Source organism: Anomaloglossus baeobatrachus, chromosome 4 (assembly GCF_048569485.1).
Source record: "Anomaloglossus baeobatrachus isolate aAnoBae1 chromosome 4, aAnoBae1.hap1, whole genome shotgun sequence".
Classification (NCBI taxonomy): Eukaryota; Metazoa; Chordata; class Amphibia; order Anura; family Aromobatidae; genus Anomaloglossus; species Anomaloglossus baeobatrachus.
This window is the reverse complement of record NC_134356.1, coordinates 62,428,102-62,451,661: the sequence shown is the minus strand read 5'-3', so window position 1 is coordinate 62,451,661 and position 23,560 is coordinate 62,428,102. Positions and strand designations below refer to the sequence as shown.

At 47.2% G+C, this 23,560-nt stretch overlaps 1 protein-coding gene across 1 annotated transcript in view; it reads left to right on the top strand.

The window, feature by feature from the left end:
- The first annotated feature begins 236 nt into the window (after positions 1 to 236).
- The window catches only part of CANX (calnexin), a 92,796-nt gene continuing 69,472 nt past the window's right edge, over positions 237 to 23,560 (top strand). Inside the window, exons 1-4 of the mRNA XM_075344382.1 lie at positions 237 to 343; positions 15,242 to 15,478; positions 17,859 to 17,932; positions 18,015 to 18,073. Coding sequence (XP_075200497.1) covers positions 15,245 to 15,478; positions 17,859 to 17,932; positions 18,015 to 18,073 — 367 coding nt within the window. The 5' untranslated portion in view covers positions 237 to 343; positions 15,242 to 15,244. The remainder of the gene's footprint in view (positions 344 to 15,241; positions 15,479 to 17,858; positions 17,933 to 18,014; positions 18,074 to 23,560) is intronic.

Sequence of the window (23,560 nt, the reverse complement as noted above, 5' to 3'; positions counted from 1 at the left end):
CAGCCAATCAGCGCTCTCCCTCTACAACCCCTGTCCACCAATCCCAGCGATCCACGAAGAGAAGGTCCTGGAAGCTCTCCGCCCCTCATATGATTGGCGGATACAATAGCCAATGAAATGTCGCCATCTCTTGTTAGTATCGCCCACAACGCGCTTAGTAACCAATAGTAAAACGAGCGGCAGGCGTGGCCAGTGGGGGTGTTCGGAGAGGCTGTGGCCTGGCTTTTAGTGCGTGGCTCCTCCCCTTCTGCTTCACTCCCGGCAGGACACGTGACGGAGCGGTGGTGCAGCGGCGGTAGCTGGCGGGTGACTGTGGAGAGGGAGGGAGAACCGTGTACCGGCGGTGAGTGTGGAAGAGGGGGAGGGGCGGGGAGGCTGCAGCACTCGGGAGGGGATGCGGGGCGGCCTGGGCCGCCTGATACACCGGCTGTCAGCGCCACAACACTAGGCCTCACACACCGTGCTGCCCATTCATCCTCAACACAGCAATGACAGTGGCCGTAAACCAAGACTCCTGCACGACACTGCCTGCACATATGTATGTACGTGCGTGTATATGTATGTATGTATGTATGTATGTATGTATGTATGTGTGTGTGGGGATATATTATATAAAACGCCACATCCTCATTGGTGGGCTTATCTTATTTGTATGTACCTGGACCTCGTGACCAATGGACTGGTCCAAATATATATATATGATAGATATGTGCATCTTTTGAAAAGGTGGTGCTATCTATATTCCTTAGCCACACCCATTTTATAATTAATGTTACTAGTAACTTCCAATTCCATCCTTGATCCCCCTCCTGTCACACTTCCTGGGTAATGGAGGAGGGCAGTGGCTGCCATTATTTGTGCTCCTCCCCCATTTTTAGTTACATCCTGTCAAAATAATCCCCTTTAGTGGCTGTCTCTGCAGTGAGGATTTCCACACTGACCTCTGCTCTCTGGAGTCCACTGTCTCTTATAGGGTTGCAGTTTATTATATATACATACGCACATGCATATATACACACACACACACACACGTATATGTGTGTATGTATATATATATATATATATATATATATGTGTTACACCACCCTCCCCCGGTCTGGCCCGGAGTCCCTGCCGCCACTCTGTGTCTTGTAGTCGGCAGCGCTGATGTCACATTTACTGCCGGTAGTAGATGAGCTCAGCGGCTCCCCCATTTGACAGAACGAGCCGCTCACCAGTGACGGTGGAGGCTCCGCACTGGACCTGGGGAGGATGATAAAGGCACAGATTGTCATTTTTTTTAAAAAGAAAAATTGCAGCTAGGAGACAGGTGTTTTCAAAAACTAGAAGATCCCTTTTAAAGGGGTTGTCCTTAAGATAAGCTGTCAATGTCTGACTGGTGAGGGTGCAGCACCTCGCCAATCAACTGTTCCGGGTGCTGCCTGCATAGCTCCATCAGCCGTGTAGTGGCCACGTCTGGTACTGCACATATGCCCCCTATTGATGAGCAGTTTTGTATCCGAATTAATAGGGGGCATTTGTGCAGTATACAGCTGATGGAGCTGTGCAGGCAGCACCAGGGACAGTTGATCGGCTGAGTGCCGCACCCTCACCAGTCAGACATTGATGACCCATCCTTCAGTGTTAAAGTCCCAGACAACCCCTTTAAAGGGAATCTGTCATCAGGTTATTGCCACCTAATCTCAGAGCAGCATAATGTAGGGGCAGAGATCCTGGTTCCAGCGATGTCACTTATTGGGCTGCTTACTGTAATTTTGATAAAATCATTGATTAATTAGCAGTAGATTATCATTAGGCTGTGTGCCCACAATCACGGCTCACAGCATTGTACAGTACAAGCACAGTGGATGGATTTCTAGAAATCTTATGCCCACTGTGCTTGTTTTTCCCACGGCGTAAACTGACCTGCAGTGCAGCTTCCCGAGCCGCAGCATGTCAATTCTTTGCTGCGGAGACACGAGTGTCCTCCGCAGGGCGAACAGAAGAGACCGCAACTGCCCGAGCCCGGATCATGGGCTCGAGAAGCTGCGGTCTTCTGCGGAGGAGACTCGTGGCCTTGCAGGTTAGGACCCGCCACGTCCTGATCGTGTGTACGTACCTTTTGAGGACTACTTGACGTACTGCAGGTAGTCCAGCATATTCATGAGCTCTGTATAACTGCTAGATCTGCAGCAGAGAAAACATTGATTTTATCAAAATGACAGCAAACAGCTCAGTAAGTGACACATCACTGGAATCAGGGTCTTTGCCCCTATATTATGCTGCTCTCGGATTGGGGAGCCAAAACCTGGTGACAGATTCCCTTTAATACTGCCAATGTCTTTTTTTTTTTTTTTTAACCTTTTTATAAAGAACATTTTTTTTAGCACTTTAGTTAAATTCCTTCATGAGTGCCTGGTACCGCCATAGAGCGGGCGATCGGCACGGCCAGTAGTGACGGGGTTACATGAACCCTATGAAAAATGATTAAAAAAAATTCCCTTATCCTCCTGTTTGCAGGTGTAAATAATACCGCTAATCTAGATCACTCATCCAGGCGATGTGCAGTGTATACGTATATACAGCCTGACCCTGCGCACCCCGTCAGTCCTGTGGGTATTATGGGAATCCTGTCACCTACCAGCAGCCCAGGTGGCCTCTCCTCCCCCATGGTGATCCTTGGCGATCCTCTGTGATCCCCTTCCCTCTCCTGACTCATTTCTGTTGCGAACATTCAAAAACACTGGCCTGATGGCGACAGAGATAAGAGTAACCTGTGTAGTTGGGACAAAGTTTTCTTTTTATTCCAGGGCTGCTTCCTGGCATAATGACGATACACTAGTGGCTATGGTGCCTGGTTATCATGGGGTGATCAGAGCTGTAATATTACAATTACTGGATGGCTGCCGATTGGGAATCAGTGTAGTGTGATCAAAGAGAAGGAGGCGCAATAGACGTCATTTCAAAGTTGTTCAGTCTGAGAACCAAAGCCTGCAGTCACTGTCACTGCTGAATCCTGACAGTGTGTGATTCATGGCCAGTGTGGCAGCGTTTATATAGAGGTTTATTTTTTCACTTGAAGTTAAAGGGAACCTGTCAGGTCAAAAAAAGCATTCTGACCTACAAGCAGGAGCTTGTGTGAGCTATTAACCCCTTCCTACCAATCCCTGTGTTGTAATATGAAAGTAATAAAATACGTTTTATTACATTTTCCGTATGTAAATGAGCAGTGCTCTAGCCCCATGGACGTCTCATCGCTCCGTAGGCGTTTACAGACTTTCCATGGTATCACACCCCTGTGGGTATGATACCATGGATTTACATGAGCGATGTCCCATCTGCTTCTTCAGAATCCCGCGTGTGCGCACTTACCATTCTCGCCGCCTTCTCCTCCTGGTGTTTGCTTGTCAGCTTCAGACGCGCCTTGCGCATGCTGGGAAGACTCCTGCGGTTCCGGTCATGCGCAGCGCTCGTCTGAACCCGGCAAGTAAACACCAGGATGAGAAGGCGGCGAGAATGGTAAGTGCGCACACGCGGGATTCTGAAGAAGCAGATGGGACGTCGCTCATGTAAGGCTGCTTTCACACTACGTTTTTTTTAACATGCGTCCTGAACGTTTTTTTAACTCAAAAACGGATCCAGTGCAAATGCGTTTTCATTTCAATGCATTTGCAATGGACTCGCGTCAACATGCGTTCACCTGCGTTTGCGTGCGTTATAGTGAGGATCCAGCGACTTGCAGTTTTTTAACTTTTTTCAAAAACGCTACTGTAGCGTTTTTGAGCTGCGTCCAAATACTGCAAATTGCTGGATCCTGACTATACTGCATGCAAACGCATGTGAACGCTGGTATGCTAATAGACAGGATCCTGCTTACTCTACTGAGCATGCCCAGAAACCAGCCTCGGGTGATCAGTCCTTCGCTCCCCCTCCCTCGCTCCCCCTCCTGAAAGCTGCGGAGGCTAGTAACCAAGGTAAACATTGGGTAACTTGCTTGGATACCCGATGTTTACCTTGGTTATGTGTGCAGGGAGCCTGGCTCCTAGCAGCTGCGGACGCTCGTTACCAAGGTAAATATCAGGTATCCAAGCAAGTTACCCGATGTTTACCTTGGTTACGAGCCTCGGCAGCTGTCAGATGCCGGCTCCCAGTCTCACGTTCAGTTCCCCTCACTCCCGATCACGACTCCATTGCCCGCCCATAAACCTCAAGTGACAGGATCCTGCAAAATAACACATGCGTTTTTCTCTGCAAAAACAGGATCCGCTTTTGCAGCAAAAAAAGTTCATGACGCATGCTAAAAAAAAACGTAGTGTGAAAGCAGCCTAAATCCCACAGGGGCGTGATACCATGGAAAGCATGCAAACGTCCACGGGGCGATGCGGTGTCCATGGGGCTAGAGCCCTGCTCATTTACATAGGGAACATGTAAGTAATAAAACATATTTTATTACTTTCATATTACTCAATATTACAACACAGGGAAGGATAGGAAGGGGTTAATAGCTCACACAGGCTCCTGCTTGTAAGTTCTAACACTTTTTTGACCTGGCAGGTTCCCTTTAAGAACCAGCTTCTCTCAATACAGAATGAAGAGAAGTGTAGGAGTCTAGTGGGCACTGCGCACTTGCAGAGGAAGTACAGAGGAATGGTGACAATGTGCACACTGTCATGATTCTTCAGTCCTAGGCAGCGAGTCAAGGATCTCGCCTGACCACAGATCTTTCTCCAGTTAGATGGTGGCTGGAGTAAGATTTGTGTCATAGGGAACACCGCTGCTCATAGTGATTGACCAGCAGCGGTTGCCACGCCCCTTCTCATTCTGGCTCCTCCCACTCTGTCAGAATGGGGCTGAAATAGTGTGAGAATGCCAAAAGGTGCAATGTTTGAGCTCAACCTCGCGTTCCACCAGCATTTTATTTATTTTTTTTTCACCAGAATCCTGTCATAAAAGCTTTGATGAATCGGGGCCATCGTGTCTGCAGGTTTTGCTACTTACATCAGACAGCCCCTTTAATACTATGTAAGCTGAAAGGGATCTTGCCCGGTCCCCTGATGTCCCCATCCACTGCTAATCCAGTATAGGTGCAGATTTCGTTATTCTGAGGCTATGTGTCCACGCTGCGGAAAATGCGCGGATTTTGCCGCGGATTACTCGTGGAAAAGCCGCGGATTTTCCAGAAATCTGCAGCACAGCTACTCCCCAGCCATTTCTATGGCATTTGGGAAATGCTGTGCCCACGCTGCGGATTTTTCCGCAGCGGAAATCGTGCGGATTTTCGTGCGGAAAAATCTGCAGCATGTCAATTATTGCGGATTTTCGTGCAAATTTTGCCTATTCAATTGTATTAAAAAAAAAATCGCGAAATCCGAGGCAAATCCGCACATATGAAAAGGTGCGGATTCCGGGGGAAAGCTGCGGATTTTGATGCAGAAAAATCCGCAGATACAGAGTCCCGTGGGCACATAGCCTAACAGTGTAAATTATTTACACTGCAATGTCTGAAGAATTAACTGTCCCATGTGCTCCCTGCAGCGCTCCTCTCTACCCCAAATAATTGTCTAATCGCGCCTCCCTGTGCATGATTGACTACCTCTGTACGGCACTGTCCCGGTACTGTATACGGACTGCAAGAAGCGCAGAGGCATGGCCAGACGATCTCAGACAGGACTAATTCAGGGGAAGACGCCCACCGGACTAGTCCGGTATAATTAACACATGTGACGCTGAGCATTAATGAGTTACAGAAAACAGATTAAAGAAATCTGTCGCCCTCCCCTCCTAAACGCTAATCATTGTCTTTCCAAAAGCAGGCTGAGTAGTGATTTCCAGCGGTCCATCCAGTCCTTGCTGGTACGTGACCACTGCTACCCATCGTGTGCCACTGCTGCTATCTGCTGTACTACTGCACCACTGCCACAGATTGGCTACCACAGTCACGTGCCGTCCTCACTGGGCAGCATGCACAAGGCCAGATCATACAGAGGCTGCTGCTGTGCCCCACATCATGGGCTCCATACGGGGGGCACAGATATACTGGATGCACTCTGTGGTATTTTTCGGGGGTCAGATCCTTTTTCGCTTTTAGTGCTCATCAGTAAGCCGGGAGGGGGTTAGTAATATTTTATCTCCTCTTACCACCTGGTCTTCAGCGCTGTGATCCTCTTTCACATACAGTTTTCCAGGTTCTTTCCTGTAATCCTATTAGTGGGAAGAAGTCGTCCAATCATTTACTTGTCTCGGATGGTTTGTATAATTTTTATTTTATTATGTTCTGCTCTTTCCTCCACTTCTGGGATAGTTGTAACCAATCTTTGATATCCAAGGTCAATGGTGTCAGGGTGAGGTTTTGTGCTTAGGACGCCATCTATCCTGTACTACGCGCGGGCAACTGGGCAGATCCCATAGCCAGATGGAGTTAAAGGGGTTGTCCACTACTTTGACATTGATGGCCTGTCCTTAGGGGTACTTTGCACACTACGATATCGCAGCTGCGATGTCGGTGGGATCAAATCGAAAGTGACGCACATCCGGCGTCGCTGTCGATATCGTAGTGTGTAAATCCTTTGATACGATGAACGAGCGCAAAAGCGTCGTAATCGTATCATCGGTGTAGTGTCCGACATTTCTATAATGTAGCAGCAGAGACAGGTACGATGATGTTCCTCATTCCCCTGCAGCAGCACACATCACTGTGTGTGAAGCCGCAGGAGCGAGGAACATCTCCTACCTGCGTCACCGCGGCTCACGCCCGCTATGCGGAAGGAAGGAGGTGAGCGGGATGTTTACGTCCCGCTCATCTCCGCCCCTCCGCTTCTATTGGCCGCCTGCCGCGTGACTCCGCACGACCCGCCCCCTTAGGAAGGAGGCGGGTCGCCAGCCAGAGTGACGTCGCAGGGCAGGTGAGTGCATGTGAAGCAGCCGTAGCGATAATGTTAGCTACGCCAGCTATCACAAGATATCGCTGCTGCGACGGGGGCAGGTACCATCGGCTTGCAATGTTGTAGTGTGCAGAGTACCTTAGGATAGGTCATCAATGTCTGATTGGCCGGGGTCTGATACTCTGCAGCCCCACCGATCAGCTGTTCTCTGTGCCAGTGGCTACTGCAGAAAGCCAGAAATGCTCAATTCCGGGGCTGCTCCGTCTTCTGATAGAGGCTGGGTACTGCACATCCGCCTCCTATTGATTAGAATGGCAGCTGGATATGCAGTACCTGGCCGTGGTCGGAGAGGCGCCGGAATTGAGCATTTCTGGCTTCCTGCTGCCACCGCCAGGACCAAGAACAGCCATCGACGGGGTGTCGGACCCCGGCCAATCAGACATTGATCACCTATCCTAAGGATAGGCCATGTCAGAGTAGTGGACAACCCCTTTAAGGCAAATACTGAGCCTTAGTTTCCCAAACCTCCTAAGTCGTATTGATGTAGCAGAAGCTCCAGTGGGGATGAAGCCTGACATAAGGGTTCTCTTAAGCAGTGATTGCCGGGAGGGCGGCCATGCTGGGAGCCAGAACTTGACAGCAAGAATTTTTCTTGTTCAGTTTTAGTTCCCCCCCCAGAGATAAGATGGCACCAGCGCTGTCTGGCAGCCACTTATCTCCTCTTTAGTGAATCTGTCGTTTTTGGGATGGGGGGATGTACTGACTGTGAGCTGAATGGTTATCATATGTCCATGGCCACCTTTCCCAACGTGATTTCTGCCTCCATTGCCTGCCGTTGGTCTGTCGCCTGTTACAGTGGATTGACCTCTATCTTAGCCATTTCATTGGGGTGGTCTCTTTTTAGGACAATTTTAAAGGCCATTATGCTGCTGTGTCGTCGTTGTCCTGCGGACACAATCTACTGCTGTCCGTATTTTTTCTCATTCGTAGCAAATGGGAGACCTTCAGGCCAACAGCTGGGGTCAGGGATAGGCCCATTTACACACAGCGTAGCAGATGATGGCAAGTTAGGACACTTTACTGTGACGATTTCTGCCCATTTAAAGCTGAATTGTCACATGAATGGTGTTTTATGCAAGTGCAACTAATGCCGAGCGCTGGTATGCACTTTACTCCAAAGGCCATGACATATTATGCAATTAACTGACTGCGGCAGATGAATGGCCCCTTTACTTACAGACATATCAGCCATCTGTAAGTCACTTTTGTTGCTTTACGCCTGAAAGTGCCGGCCACTAGGTGTCGTCGTTCTGTGTAAGGCCGGTTTCACATTTGCGCCATTTTGACGGAACTGGAATCTAGCACAGATGCAGTACAGTTCATTTATTTACAGTGGAAGTGCGACACTATGTGGACACATGCGGTTGTGTATGAAGCACACAACCACATGGTGTCGCGCTTCCACTGTAAATAAATGAACTGTACTGCATCTGTGCTAGATTCCGGTTCCATCAAAACAGCGCAAATGTGAAACCGGCCTAACTTGCAGGCCACTGCCTGTTGTAATATGTAATTCTATCTGGCAGCAGGGATGGTTACAGAAAGTCAAGGTGAGCCTTTGCCTCAGGGCAGGAAAGCCATTGAGCAATGGCAGGAGTAATGTATACTGGGATGCAAGGAAAAGAAAGCTCTAGTTCCTATAGTGCTGGCAGAATACTGATGAAGACAAGCGGAGTATAGGAGATTGCAGTCTATTATGTCTAGTAACAATGTGCTCTAAAAGCTTTAGCAATTAGTGGAGGATGAGGGCAGCAAGCAAACACTTGTGTATAGGTTTATTCTGAAAGGACAGGTAGGTTTTTAACCCCTTTGCATGCCCTGCTGTACATTTACAACCTGGTCATGACCTACATGTATGGAGCACGCTCAGGGGCTGTGCCCGCTCCATACAGGGCAGATACTGGCTGAAATACATAGCCAGCATCAGACACCATTGCTGTTGAATTGTTTAGGCCGGGTACACATATCCGGCTTTTCGCCAGTTTGACGGGTGCGGCGCATGCCAGTACAGTGTGATACAGTACAGTGGCAGCGCCGCAACTTCCGGGTCACATGCTCCGGTCACATGACAGTATGTGACCAGCGCTTGTTGCGCTGCCACACTGTACTGGGGTGCACCGCATCCGTCAAACCCGCGGAAAGCTGGTATGTGTACCCAGCCTTAACTGCTGCTGTCAATCACTGATAGCGGCATTTGAAAAGGAGATTGACTACCGGCCACCCTCCCCCTGATGTGATTTTTAGGCGGCGGTGGGTTATCATGGTAACTGGGGGCCTGCTGAAGGAGCCTGTCGCCATCATCTTGGTACTCCCTATAGCTGAGCTTCAGAGGAGACCATAATATATACTGTGATAATAGAGTTTAAGGGATCATATGTTAAAGGGGTACAAACTTGTACAAACCGGAGAAAAGTACAAGTCTGCAGTTACTGTAAGTGACTGACTGCAGATGTGTGAATCCTCACAGTGCCTACATTGCACATGCTTTGAAGATCCTCTGGTGCTAGGAGCTGGCTGGCCATAAGCATGTGACTCGTATGGATGTAGTCACGTGCCAACTAGACATGTGCTGCCTCTCAATGCAAGTGAATGGAGTGAGGCTGGAAATGTCTAGTCTGACTATGGCTGGTAGATCACATGACTGCCCAGCACCAGTTTCCCCAAAACCCTACAGTCCCAATAGGAGGACTTTTAAAAAGGAGATGCAAATTTACCAAAAATAAATTATATATTTTTTTTTTCCCCAGATGTAAGTATTGTTTTATATGTACCCCCCCATAGATACAGCAAAGCTCCTCCCTTCACCAAGATCCATCGACATTAATAGGTTTCAGATGTCAAAAAATGCAACAAACTCATTTATTTACTTTATTTCTGGATTTTCCAATGCTACAATATAAAGCAACACTACGAGTTTGGCTTTGGCTAGTTTTACACTTGCAATGTGCGGCGTCCGTTGCGTTTGGTTGTGTGATGGATGTAACGGATGCATTGCATATAGTGGCACAACTGATGCTACGGATCCTGCAAAACGCAATCCGTTGTAGCTTTTTTTTTTTATTTTTCAGCGATTTACTCAACTGAGTTTGCTCAGTTGTGTGAAGATGGATCCGTAACAGGAATCTATCAAATGACGGATTCCGACGGAAGCCTATGGTGGCAGAATCCATTATAAAAATGATGGACGCCAACAAAATCCAGCACATTGTGGTTTTTTTGATACTCTGGGAGGCGCAGAAAAATGCTACATGCTGCCAGCGGATACAACGCAAGGCCATCTGTCGCAGTGCGTCCCCAATACAAGTCAATGGGAAACGGCGCACGTCCGTTAACGGATTGCGCTGTTTCCCAAAGCAGTGGATTGCGACAGATGCCAAACAACGCAAGTGTGAAAGTGCCCTTTGTTGTATCCATATTGATCCAAAGGATCAGGTTTCCAGGTCAAGTTTTTATTATTTTATTTATTTATTTTTTTACAACTGCAGCCTTTTTTCGTTCCCCCCCCCCCCCCCACCCCATTTTAATAGGATAGATGGTGTCATTCCAAAGTTCCAAAGTTGTAGTCATATACAGTAACTTCAAAGAGAAGTGCCCATTCCAGTGCGGTTGTCAGAGTTCTGGTGTGTAATGAGTCGCGCAGCTGTGCGGTCCTCACACCACCAGGACCGTCATATCCAGCGGACACATCGTACAGTATATATATAGTCCATATACAAACAATTTAAGCAAGCATTGTTGACCTTAGGGAGATCAACATATCCACTGCGGAGACACCATCACGTGTTTCTCAACGCAGTGATTCTAGAGCAAAGCCCCCTGGGAAGTATGCAAATGAGAAAGCCGCGGAGACACCATCACATGTTTCTCAACGCTGGCAGGAAACTAGCCAGGTCTTTCACCGGGAAGGAACAACCACGGGAAGGGCAGTCTCCAGTCAAGGAGACCACCTATACCAAACATGGTATCCATCCACAGACAGCCGTTTCGGGGTATTTGCCCCTCATCAGTGTGGAGTAGGAATCTGGCTAGTGGGGGCAATGCCTAGTAAGGTCAACAATGCTTGCTTAAGTAGTCCCTTACTAGGCATTGCCCCCACTAGCCAGATTCCTACTCCACACTGATGAGGGGCAAATACCCCGAAACGGCTGTCTGTGGATGGATACCATGTTTGGTATAGGTGGTCTCCTTGACTGGAGACTGCCCTTCCCGTGGTTGTTCCTTCCCGGTGAAAGACCTGGCTAGTTTCCTGCCAGCGTTGAGAAACATGTGATGGTGTCTCCGCGGCTTTCTCATATTCATATACAAACAATGACTGGCGCCAGTCATGTACTATACTCCTCTGCTCTGGCGGGTCAGATTTGGCCACTCAGGTCCACAACATGTATCTTCCATCGATTTGCCTCCAGTTTTCTTAGTTTAACTGATTCATTGAAAAGTGACAATGACAAAAAAAACCATATCGCTAGAGAGCGAGAAATGCTAGACGGAAAACAAATGGGGGTGGGGGGGGGGGGCTACTGTCCATTTTTGATGGATGTAAAAACCTAAATGTATGAGAGCGTTTAGCCCAAAGCGGGCTTTACATGCAACGACATCGCTAACGAGATGTCGTTGGGGTCACGGAGTTCGTGACGCACATCCGGCCTCGTTGGCGACATTGTTGCGTGTGAAACGCAGGAACGATCGGTAACTATCAAAATTACCATATCGTTGATTGTTGACGCGTCGTTCCATTCCCGATTATCGTTGCTGTTGCAGGACGCAAGTTGTTCGTCGCTCCTGAGGCAGCACACATCGCTACGTGTGACACCCCAGGAAGGAGGAACCGCACCGTGCCTGCAGCCGCCCGCAATGAGGAAGGAAGAAGGTGGGCAGGATGTTTGTCCCGCTCATTTCCGCCCCTCCGCTTCTATTGGGCAGCCGCTTAGTGACGCCGCATGGACCGCCCCCTTAGGAGGCGGTTCGCCGGCCACAGCGACGTCACTAGGCATGTAAGTCCGTGTGACGGGTGTTAGCGATGTTGTGCGCCACGGGCAACGATTTGCCTGTGATGCAAAACAGACGGGGGCGGGTGCGATCGCTAGCGATATCGCTGTGTGTGCTGCCCGCTTTGCACCAAGGAACAGATCCTCACACCTGGGATTGATAAAACCTTCTGTACTCCCAAAATGTTTGCAGCCACAGTTAGCCATGAGATATTGTAATGGATCATGCAGCTTTTTGCTCTAAAAAGATGCAGAAAAAGTAAAATTAGCCAGCATTTTTTTTTGATTTTGTGCAAAATTCATTAGCCCATTTTGAAGAATTGAGATCTAAAAAGAACAATGAATAAGGGAAGTGACTAAAAAAGCATCTGGTGAATCGGGCCCTATGCGAATAGACCCTTTGTGATGTCAATGAGCAGTAGATGTAAATCCCAGCCCGCTGACTGTAATAAAGGTGGTGGATAGCTGTGGTGCATGGTGGCGGAGCGGATGTGATGCCGGAAGGTCAGTGTCGGCCCCTGTGGCTCGGGGCTTCTTCCTCTCTCCCCATAGAGCCATGTTTGGTGCTCGGTACATTGCTTTGTAAGGTGTGGACTGTTGGGGTTTTCCCTGTGTTGTGACAGCGGTGTTAGGCTGATTCATCTTGTGGGTTGCGATATTTTCCTTTTCATGAACAGTACAATAATCTATGGTTTCACTGCAGATCAGGTACTTTTTGCAGCCATCTGGCGATTTACTTTGCCAAGTAAAAGCCCCTATCTGCATAATTTGCATTTTTCAAATCATTACTCGTAATAATCACGTGTATTCTTATATGACGGGTAAATCAAGGAGTCGGGCGAGGCTGTTCGATGTCCATGACTGGTTGCAGACTCGGCCATTCAAATTGCAATTCCAGGTATAACATTTCTTCTGTTGCCGGTACGTGAAGCGCACCATTTCCAGTACATGCACTGTGCGTCGGTCACAGATTTTATCTAAGTGCTGAAATAGTGGCTAATAGGCGAATGAGGGCTCTGTGTTCTCCAGGCAGTTATATATTAACTTAGGAAGCCATTAATGGTCTCTCGTCTTCAGGGTAAATTGTCACTGATCATCGCTGAGGCTCCAGGAGTTGAGTGCCAATGTAATGCTTGGATAGAAGATGGCTGTCTGCTTATTCTCATAAAGAAACACATTCACTTGGGCCAGGCGTGCATGCTCAGTTCCACAAGGGGATAGACTGACAGTGGGGTTTTCTCGCCTGATCCAGCCCCTAATATAGTAATCTACTGTGTAAGGCCTGAGGCGGCCCGGCCGGGGGGGGCCCGTCTCCCTGCGGCCCGGCCGGGGGGGGCCCGTCTCCCTGCGGCCCGGCCGGGGGGGGCCCGTCTCCCTGCGGCCCGGCCGGGGGGGGCCCGTCTCCCTGCGGCCCGGCCGGGGGGGGCCCGTCTCCCTGCATGTTTCCCCTCCATACTTTTTTTTTCTTCCACCGTGTTGAAGCTGGAAAGCGTTGTAAGGATAGATCATTAGTAGTGGGAAAACTTCTAAAAAAGCAACCATCACAGGCTGCGTCTGTCAGGATGTGGAGACTGCACCTCTTTCTGCAGGTGATGAATGTCTTGGCTGCAAAACAGGTTCTTCAGGATTTTCTTGCAGAAAGAAGCGACCAAATCTCCGGTTAGTGATGGGTGACGGCAGAAGATTTAGGACCGCAAAAAAATGTAGCCTAAATATCCACAGTGCAAGTTTGTGTTTTTTGGTAATGCTAATTTTTCAACTGCATTGGCTACTGCCTTTTTTTATTTTATCGCTTTGGGTTTTTTTTTATTTACTGCTTTTTCACATGATTTAAGGCTGCAATTAAAACGCCTATATGCCTATAACGCCTATATGCCAGAGAAATTAACATGCTGCAGATGGCAGAGGTGCGCTGTAGGTCAATATCCACAATGTTGAAAGAAAGGAGGAATAGGAAAAAAAAAGTGCACGAGAACGATAGAAATCTCATCCACTCTGCTGAATTGTGTCAAATACGCACCGTGGGAGCTGAGCCGAAGTCGAATTTTGGATACCCAATAGCTATATACCTTTACAATCAATAATATTCTGCAAGATCTTTTCATAGTGAAGAATGAGTCTAATGTCCAGTTATCATAACCTGCAAGTGACTCGTTCTCCAGACCCTCACCCACCCGGACTCCATGGAGCATTGATGCTATTAGACATGGCCATCGGTAGTCACATTGGTGGCATCTAGTGCCGTGTTCACTGTGGCCCAATCTCCTGAATTTTTGTTCCTTGTGGTGTATATAAAATTGCCTCTTGCCCTGGGTGTCAGAGCAGAGCAATAGTGGTTGTCCCTGGGCACTCGCAGTGTGAGAAGGCTCCATGGACACACCTTGTGCCGAGTGCTCCAGGGAAGGTGTAAAGCCATAATAGAAGCTTTAGGTCATTTTACCAACCGGTTAGGAGCCAATCATACAGAGGGAACTGACAAATTAGCTGTTATTTTAATTTTGGATTTTTCTATAACCTAATATATCTGATCTGAGAAATCCACCAGGACTGATCAGACTCAGTTTAATTTTCTCTTCAGGAAATATTATTATTTATTATTATAGCGCCATTTATTCCATGGCGCTTTACAAGTGAAAGAGGGTATATGTATAACAATCATTAACAATACAAAACAGACTGGTACAGGAGGAGAGAGGACCCTGCCCGCGAGGGCTCACAGTCTATAGGAGGAGAGAGGACCCTGCCCGCGAGGGCTCACAGTCTACAGGAGGAGAGAGGACCCTGCCCGCGAGGGCTCACAGTCTACAGGAGGAGAGAGGACCCTGCCCGCGAGGGCTCACAGTCTATAGGAGGAGAGAGGACCCTGCCCTCGAGGGCTCACAGTCTACAGTGAATGGGTGATGGTACAATAGGTGAGGACAGAGCTGGTTGCACAGTTGTCTACTGGACTGAGGGATATTGTAGGTTGTAGGCTTGTTGGAAGAGGTGGGTCTTGAGGTTCCTCTTGAAGCTTTCCCAATACTGAGATGACAGTTGGTGCTCATAATGTTCTATGGAGGGCTGTAACTCTGTTCAGGAGAACGTGCAGTAGAATGTCTCTGTAGCCCTTCTCTCTTTACAGCGCACCATCTCGGTAATGAGAAATCGGCCTTCACAGAATACAGATTTCCCCCCTGGATAAACAATGAAAGGAGCGGATTCCTCTGATAAGATACATTACAAAGCTGCTTATTTTCTTGTGTATTATTGGTTTAAGAAATAAATATTGACATGAGTTACTTTTTTTTTTTCTACTTTGTGTTTCTAATTGGCATATATTATGTTTTTGTTTTTTAGATCATGGATCTGAAGTGGCTTTTTTGCCTGAGCTTCCTGCTGCTTGGCATTGTGATGATCAAGGCACATGATGGCCATCACCATGGTCACCACCACCACCATGATCACGACCATGACCACCACCACCATGACCACGATCACGATGATGGGCTTGATATAGAAGATGACATCGATGATCTCCTCGACGATGGTGACGAGCCCAAACCAGACGTCAGCGCTCCACCCTCTGCTCCTAAGGTGCGTATATTCCCCCAGCTGGATATGTACTCTACCAGTACAAAATGACCTTATGAAACCAGTGCAGGCTCAGCCCATGCCATCAGCCGAGTATAAATGACTCTACAGACCTGCAGTGGCCAGTCTGATGTTAGAAAAAAATAAATCAGTTTTCTGAAGTTTAACCCCTTCAACCCCCCGCCCAGGGTTCCCCCCCCCCCTTCTTCCAAGAGCCATGAGGTTTTTTTAGTTTGTTTTTTTTTTTTTTTTTTTCCCTTCCCTCAATATAGCCATATGGGGCTTGATTTTTATGGGACAAGTTGTAATTTTGAATGACACCATTCATTCTGCCCCATATCGGACTGAAAAGCGAAAAAAGTTTGGTGAAATTCCAATAAAAGTGCAATTTCTACGATTATTTTATTTTTTTTTGAGGGGGGGGGGTATTTTTATGTGTATGTATGTGTTTAAAAAACGTTTTTATTTTTTCGAATTTTTATTGATTTTACTAGTCCCCCTAGGCAGGGTTCCCCAACTCCAGTCCTCAAGACCCACCAACAGTGCATGTTTTCAGGATTTCCTTAGCATTGCACTGCTGTTGGAACCAGCACCTGGGCAGGTAATTACATTAACACCTGTGCAATACTAAGGAAATCCCAAAAACCTGCACTGTTCGTGGGCCTTGAGGACTGGAGTTGGGGATCTCTGCCCTAGGGGACTTTATGCCTGCTCTGTCCGATCAATTCTGCAGAAATGCTGTCCCCCTGCCTGGCAGTATTGACGCTTAGCTGGCATTCACAGAAAACGCATCCTGACAGGGTTCAGATCATCTGTCCCCACACTCTCATGGCAACCCGTTGGCGCCCTGTGATCGTGTCACAGGAGCACCAATGGCAGTGGAGAACCGTGAGATCCCCATCAGAGAGTGTTAGGCTATGCGCACATAGCGTTTTTCGCGCCGTTTGTCGGGTGTGTTTTTGGTCTTAAAACTGCATGTACTTCCTTCCCCAGCAAAGTCTGAGTCTTCATTTTTGCTGTCTGCACAGTGCAGTTTTGTTTTAGTTGTGTTTTTGTGGTGACCACAAAGATATATAGATTCCCTATCTAAATGCCGGCCGCTGGGCGATCAGCTTATCACTCACAAATGCCGGCTGCAGGGCGATCAGCTTATCACTCACAAATGCCGGCTGCAGGGCGATCAGCTTATCACTCACAAATGCCGGCTGCAGGGCGATCAGCTTATCATTCACAAATGCCGGCTGCAGGGCGATCAGCTTATCACTCACAAATGCCGGCTGCAGGGCGATCAGCTTATCACTCACAAATGCCGGCTGCAGGGCGATCAGCTTATCATTCACAAATGCCGGCCGCTGGGCGATCAGCTTATCATTCACAAATGCCGGCTGCAGGGCGATCAGCTTATCATTCACAAATGCCGGCCGCTGGGCGATCAGCTTACCATTCACAAATGCCGGCTGCAGGGCGATCAGCTTATCATTCACAAATGCCGGCCGCTGGGCGATCAGCTTATCATTCACAAATGCCGGCTGCAGTGTGATCAGCTTATCATTCACAAATGCCGGCTGCAGGGCGATCAGCTTATCATTCACAAATGCCTGCTGCAGGGCGATCAGCTTATCATTCACAAATGCCGGCTGCAGTGTGATCAGCTTATCATTCACAAATGCCGGCTGCAGTGTGATCAGCTTATCATTCACAAATGCCGGCCGCAGTGTGATCAGCTTATCATTCACAAATGCCGGCTGCAGGGCGATCAGCTTATTGTTCTGGCCACTGGAACTGCATTTACAGTGGATCATTGTTTTTTACTGTTCGCATGCTCACAGTAAAAAAACGATCAGCTGCAAAAAATACGTTACATTCAGCGTTACTGACAGTCAGTAAACGACTGATCGTCATGCGGCTGATGCCACGCAAGCCTATCAGACACAATCAGTCGGTAATAGAAGTCTATGGGGGAAAAAACGGATTCATGCAAAATATTTTGCAGGATAGTGTAATTCCTCAAGGCGACGGATTGTGACTGAGGCAAAACGGAAATGTGAACATAGCCTTAGATTGCGCTGTCAGTTTGACAGTGAGATCTAAGGGCTTCCCCACTTATGAGCTGCACATGTCTCCCGACCAGATGAGCAGAGGCAAGCCCGCATTAAAGGGATATACTCTGCCAAGGATGTGTGTGTGTGTGTATATTATATGAAATGTCATATCCTTCGACGTGACTGGTGGTATTACATCTCAACTCATAGTAAATGTTATAGATCTTCACGCCCTACATATCCAGGTCCTGGGTTTATGCAGAACGCAGGGGTTGAAATATTGTATTGATCGACTTCTCTTTTTGTTTCCAAATTCTTCACCTATCTTGTATTATTTTTAGGTTACTTACAAAGCGCCGGTCCCCACTGGTGATGTCTATGTCGCGGAGTCATTTGACAAGGGAACATTGGACGGGTAAGAAATGGGATTTTGTTCCTGTTTGATGGTAAAATGTGTGTTGAAAATTTAATAATTAAAATCCGCTCTCACTCCATAGGTGGGTTCTGTCCAAGGCCAAGAAGGAGGACACCGATGATGAGATTGCCAAGTATGATGGTAAGAGCTTCTCAATTGTCCTAAATTGTCATTTACAGATGAGCGCAGTGTTTGCAGTAAAATCAGTGGCGGGGGCATCTTCATGTAGAAAATCGGTGTCTGAGCTTACCGAGACAAATGCATGCCCTCAGGAAAATGTCCGTGTATCAACTTCCTTTTTAACAGGATAAGATCTAAAACTTTCCATTCTAGTCTCCTGACTGTCCTTTGTCTGGTCACATGCCGCACATCTACGTGACCGCTGCAGCTAATCGCTGGCCTCCGTTGCCACATATACTTGATGCCAGTAACACTGAGGCCATGTAGTCATGTGAGCTATGTATGCGAAAATCTTCAGCTCAATGGCCCTTGTATAGTAGGGGATCTGAAAAATGTCTTTTTTTTCGTCATTTTTCATCTTCGTCTTTTTTTGTTTTTTTTGTCTTGTCTTTTTTTTCTTTTGTCATTTTAATAAAATCACTGGTTTCTCTGCTGCAGATCTAGCAGTTATACAGAGCTCATGAGTATGCTGGACGACCTGGCCACACGCCAGGTAGTCCTCAATAGGTACGTGCACAAGATCAGGACCGGCTACGTCCTGGACGTGGTGGGTCCTGACCTGCAAGGCCACGAGTCTCCTGCCAAAACTACACTAATCCCAGTAAGTGACACATCGCTGGAATCTTTTTCTGTCCCTATGGTATGCTGCTCTCAGAAAGGGTTTACTACCCTGGTGACAGATTCCCTTTAAGGAGAAAGCAATCATTTATATTTGCATTATTCTCCATTTTTAAATGCCCGGGCACTGTACTACGAGGCAGCTCAAAAACCACAAGGGTATTTCAATCTCGGTAAGTAAAAGGTAATGATTGCTGGGGACTGATTTCTGTCCTATCAATCCTGAGAATGAAAGGACCCCGATGCTGTAGCCCCTGCAGCTTTTTTTTTTCCTGCTCATCGGCTGTCCCAGTGGCATTCAGTGTGCATATAATTGGGAACACTCAAAACTTGGCAGATCAATTATTAATAAAATGTCCATTTATTGTGTATTTATGATGTTACTACTAGGACAACCCCTTCTCATTCCACATATTTGCCCCTGTTAAAATAGAATAAAAAGCTTATACTCTCCTCTGGCGCTGTTCCAGCAGTTGTTATCCCGGGGTTCATGTGGGGTGGTGACGCCACTCGAGTCCTGAGCCCATCCGCCGTCAGCTTCTTTCTCCTCGCCTTCAGACCAGATAGTAATAAAGAGCACGTGAGTGGCAGTCGCAGCTCCATAGACAGGGATTATGAAGTCAGCGGTGATTGGGATCAGGGCTCGCATGACGTCACAACCTCATGTGAGCCCCGGGAGAACGACTGCTGGAACAGCACCAACATGGGAAAAGAGTAAGTTTTGGGGTTTTTTTTTATTTATTTTTTTTTTTATTTCAATGGGGGCAGCAAACATGTAGAATGAGAAGGGGTTGTCCCAGTAGTGGGTAACCCCTTTAAATCAATATAGTAGAAGGTATAGAAATTTTGAAAACTGTTCTTGAAGGGTTTAGTCAGGACTTAAAGGGAACCTCTCACCAGATTTGGGGCCTATAAGCTGCGGCCACCACCAGTGAGCTCTTATATACAGCATTCTAACATACTGTTTATAAGAGCCCAGGCCGGGGGTTTAACATAAAAACACTTTATAATACTTACCTAACGGTTGCGCTGCAGTGGATTCTAGTCAGATGGGTGTGTCTGTTCTCCGGTGTGGCGGCGCCTCTTTCGGCCATCTTTGTCCTCCTTCTGAAGCCTGTATGCATAATACATCCTACGTCATACATACTCGCCGGTCCCGCGCAGGCGCACTACAATACTTTGATCTGCCCTGCTCAGGACCTCAATGCCGGTGAGTGTGTATGACGTTGGACACGTCATGCACTGCGGCTACATAAGGAGGTCAAAGCTGGCCGAAAGAAGCGGCGCTGGCACTGGACTACAGCCACCCATCTGTCTAGAATCCACCGCAGCACGACCATTAGGTGAGTATTATAAAGTGTTTTTTTATGATTTACACAGCGGCCTGGGCTCTTATATACAGCATGTTAGAATGCTGTATATAAGAGCTCACTGGCCGTTGCCGCAGCTTATAGGCCCCAAATCTGCGGACAGGTTCCCTTTAAATCAGTATCATAGTAGAAGGTGTAGAAATTTTGAAAACTATTCTTGAAGGGGTTAGTCATGAGTTAATTACTAATTAATAGCATATCGCTATAGTAAGGGTGCCACCTCCATTCATCAGATCCCCTAATAGCTGGCTGTACGCTTTGTACATTAACAAAACACCACAGCTCCATACACCGTCTAGTGGCCGTTATTGGGTAGTGCAAGTCGGTTCTAATTAAAGTGACTGGGAGCAGAGCTGTAGTGGCAGAGAGCAGCCACTATACAGTGTACGGCGCTGTGCTGCTCCCCTATACTAAGTGCATCTGACCACCCTGAGGGCTGCAGGGTGTGATGGATTATATCCTTCATATACAGTGCTATGCAGAAGTTTGAGCACCACTGGTCAAAATTACTGTTATTGTGAACAGTTAATCAAGTTGAAAATGAAATGATCTCTAAAAGGCATAAAGTTAAAGATGACACATTTCCTTTATATTTTAGGTAAGAACAAAAAAAAATATTTTCATCTTTAAAATTTTAAAAACTACAAAAATGAAAATGGGCCAATGCACAAGTTTGAACACCCTTAGAGATTTGTGTGCTCAGATAACTTTGACTATCATTTCAGACCTTAATTAGCCTGTTAGGGTTGTGGCTTGTTCATTATCATAAGGCATGCACACCAGTGACTATGTAAGGGGAATACATGGAATAGCAGAAACTGCTGTGTGAATACTGACTTGAAAAATCCAATAGCCATATGTAAAGTGAAAATGTGAAAAATGGAATCTGCATTACTGCCATGAACATATGAATCAAGAGAAACACACAAGCTAGGGACCCCAACGTAGAGAAATACTTTGGCGTAGTGTTGGGGCTCTATTGCATTGATCAATTCAGTAGCTAAATTTCTCTTGATTCATATGTTCATGGCAGTAATGCAGATTCCATTTTTCACATTTTCACTTTACATATGGCTATTGGATTTTTCAAGTCAGTATTCACAGCAGTTTCTGCTATTCCATGTATTCCCCTTACATAGTCACTGGTGTGCATGCCTTATCTCCCCATAGTGATGTTTTTTTAGTTTTTTTTTTAGGTTTTTTGCACCCAGTTCAGACTTAGAATGGTGTTCCAAACGTTATTCCTTATTTGTTCATTATCATAGTTAGGAAAGGGCAGGTGATGCAAATTTCACAGCTTTATAAAAATCCTCTAACCTTGTGCAAATAAAACAGCCATGGGTTTTTCAAAGCAGCTGCCTAGCACTCTGAAAATCAAAATGGTGAAGGCCCACAAAGCAGAAGAAAGCTAGAAGAAAATAGCAAAGCGTTTTCAAGTTGCCCTTTCCTCAGTTCGAAAAGTAATTCAGAAATGTCACTTACAGAAACGGTGGAGGTCAGGATAAGGTCTGGAAAACCAAGCAAAATCTCTGTGAGATCCGCTGGTAGGATTGCTAGAGAGGCAAATCAGAACCTTCACTTCACTGCAAAAGTCCTTCAGGAAGATTTAGCCGACTCTGGAGTTGTGGTACATTGTTCTACTGTTCAGAGACACCTACAGAAAAATGGCCTTCATGGAAGAGTCATCTGAAGAAAACCTCTCCTGCGTCCTAACCATAAAATGTAGCATCAGAAGTATGCAAAATAACATCTAAACAAGACTGATGTATTTTGGAAACAAGTCGTGTTAACTGATGAGGTTAAAATAGAACTCCTTGGCCACAATGTTTGGGGAAAAAAAGGAGACAGAATGTCATGACAACAACATCTCGCCAACCATTAAGCATGGGGGTGGATTAATCATGCTTTGGGTTGTGTTCTATCCAATGGCACCAAGAACATTTCACAGGTAGAGGGAAGAATGGATTCAATTAAAAGTTTAACAAATTCTTCAAGCAAACATAACACCATCTGTAAAAAAAGCTGAAGTTGAAAAGAGGATGACTTCTACAAATGGATAAGGATCCTAAACGCAATTCAAAATCCACATTAGCCTATGTCAAAAGGTACAAGCTGAAGGTTTTACAATGGCCCTCACAGTCCCCTGATCTGAACATCATTGAAAATCTGCGGCTAAACCGCAAAAGAGCAGTGAATGCAAGAGGACCCAGGAATCTTACAGAACAAGAAGACTTTTCCAAGGAAGAAAGCATGAAAATCCCTCAAACAAGAATTGAAAGACTCTTGGCTGGCTACAAAAAACACTTACAAGCTTTGATACTTGCTAAAGTGGGTGCTGCAGGGTACTAACCATGCAGGGTACCCAATATTTTGCATTGGCCAACTTTAATATTAATATATCCTCCGCATTTTAGACAAATTTTTATATATATATATATATATATATATATATATATATATATATATAAAAATTTGTCTAAAATGCAGAGGATGTGTGTTATACTTAGCTTTATGGCTTTTACAGATAATTTCTTCGGCGCTCTATTGGGAGACCCAGACGATTGGGTGTATAGCTACTGCCTCCGGAGGCCACACAAAGCATTACACTAAAAAGTGTAAGGCCCCTCCCCTTCTGGCTATACACCCCCCGTGGGAACACGGGATGCTCAGTTTTCAAGCTTTGTGTGCGAAGGAGGTCATACATCCACGCATAGCTCCACTGTTTGTAGTCAGCAGCAGCTGCTGACTATATCGGATGGAAGAAAAGAGGGCCCATATAGGGCCCCCAGCATGCTCCCTTCTCACCCGCGGTGGTGCTTGTAAGGTTGAGGTACCTATTGCTGGTACAGAGGCTGGAGCCCACATGCTGTTGTCCTTCCACATCCCCTCGTAGGGCTCTGTGGAAGTGGGATCTTGCCGGCCTCCAAGCCCTGAGGCCGGGCTCCATCCACAGACCCAGAGAACCTGCTGGATTCGGAGCATGAGTACAGTCAGGGACATGGCCCTGCATCATTCAGGTACTCGGTGTCCCCGGCAGGCACGGACACACTCAGGACTTGCTGAGTGTTGTAGTGCGCCGGGGACAGTAGCGCTGTGCGCCGGGGTTAGGTCACTGCAGCTTTGCTGAGTGACGATACATGGTGGGAACTACTGCGCCGACCGCTCCTGGACCGGCGGCGCAGCTGCGACCTGTAGTGCGCCGGGGACTTCGCGCCGACCGCGCTTTTACGGCGGCGGCGCTTCTAACTTCAGTCCCCGGCTTCTGCGGCCTAGCGCCGTTTCGTTCCCGCCCCCACCCTGTCAATCAGGGTAGGGGAGAGACGCTGTTCAATAGGCAGCGCCGAGGGCTGGAGCCTTATTTGCATGCTCCAGCCCTCTCACTAGGCACAGGGGAACGCAGACTTCCCGCTCTTTGTCGGTGCACGCCCAGGGCCCGCCCCCTCCCCTTCACAGAACGCCG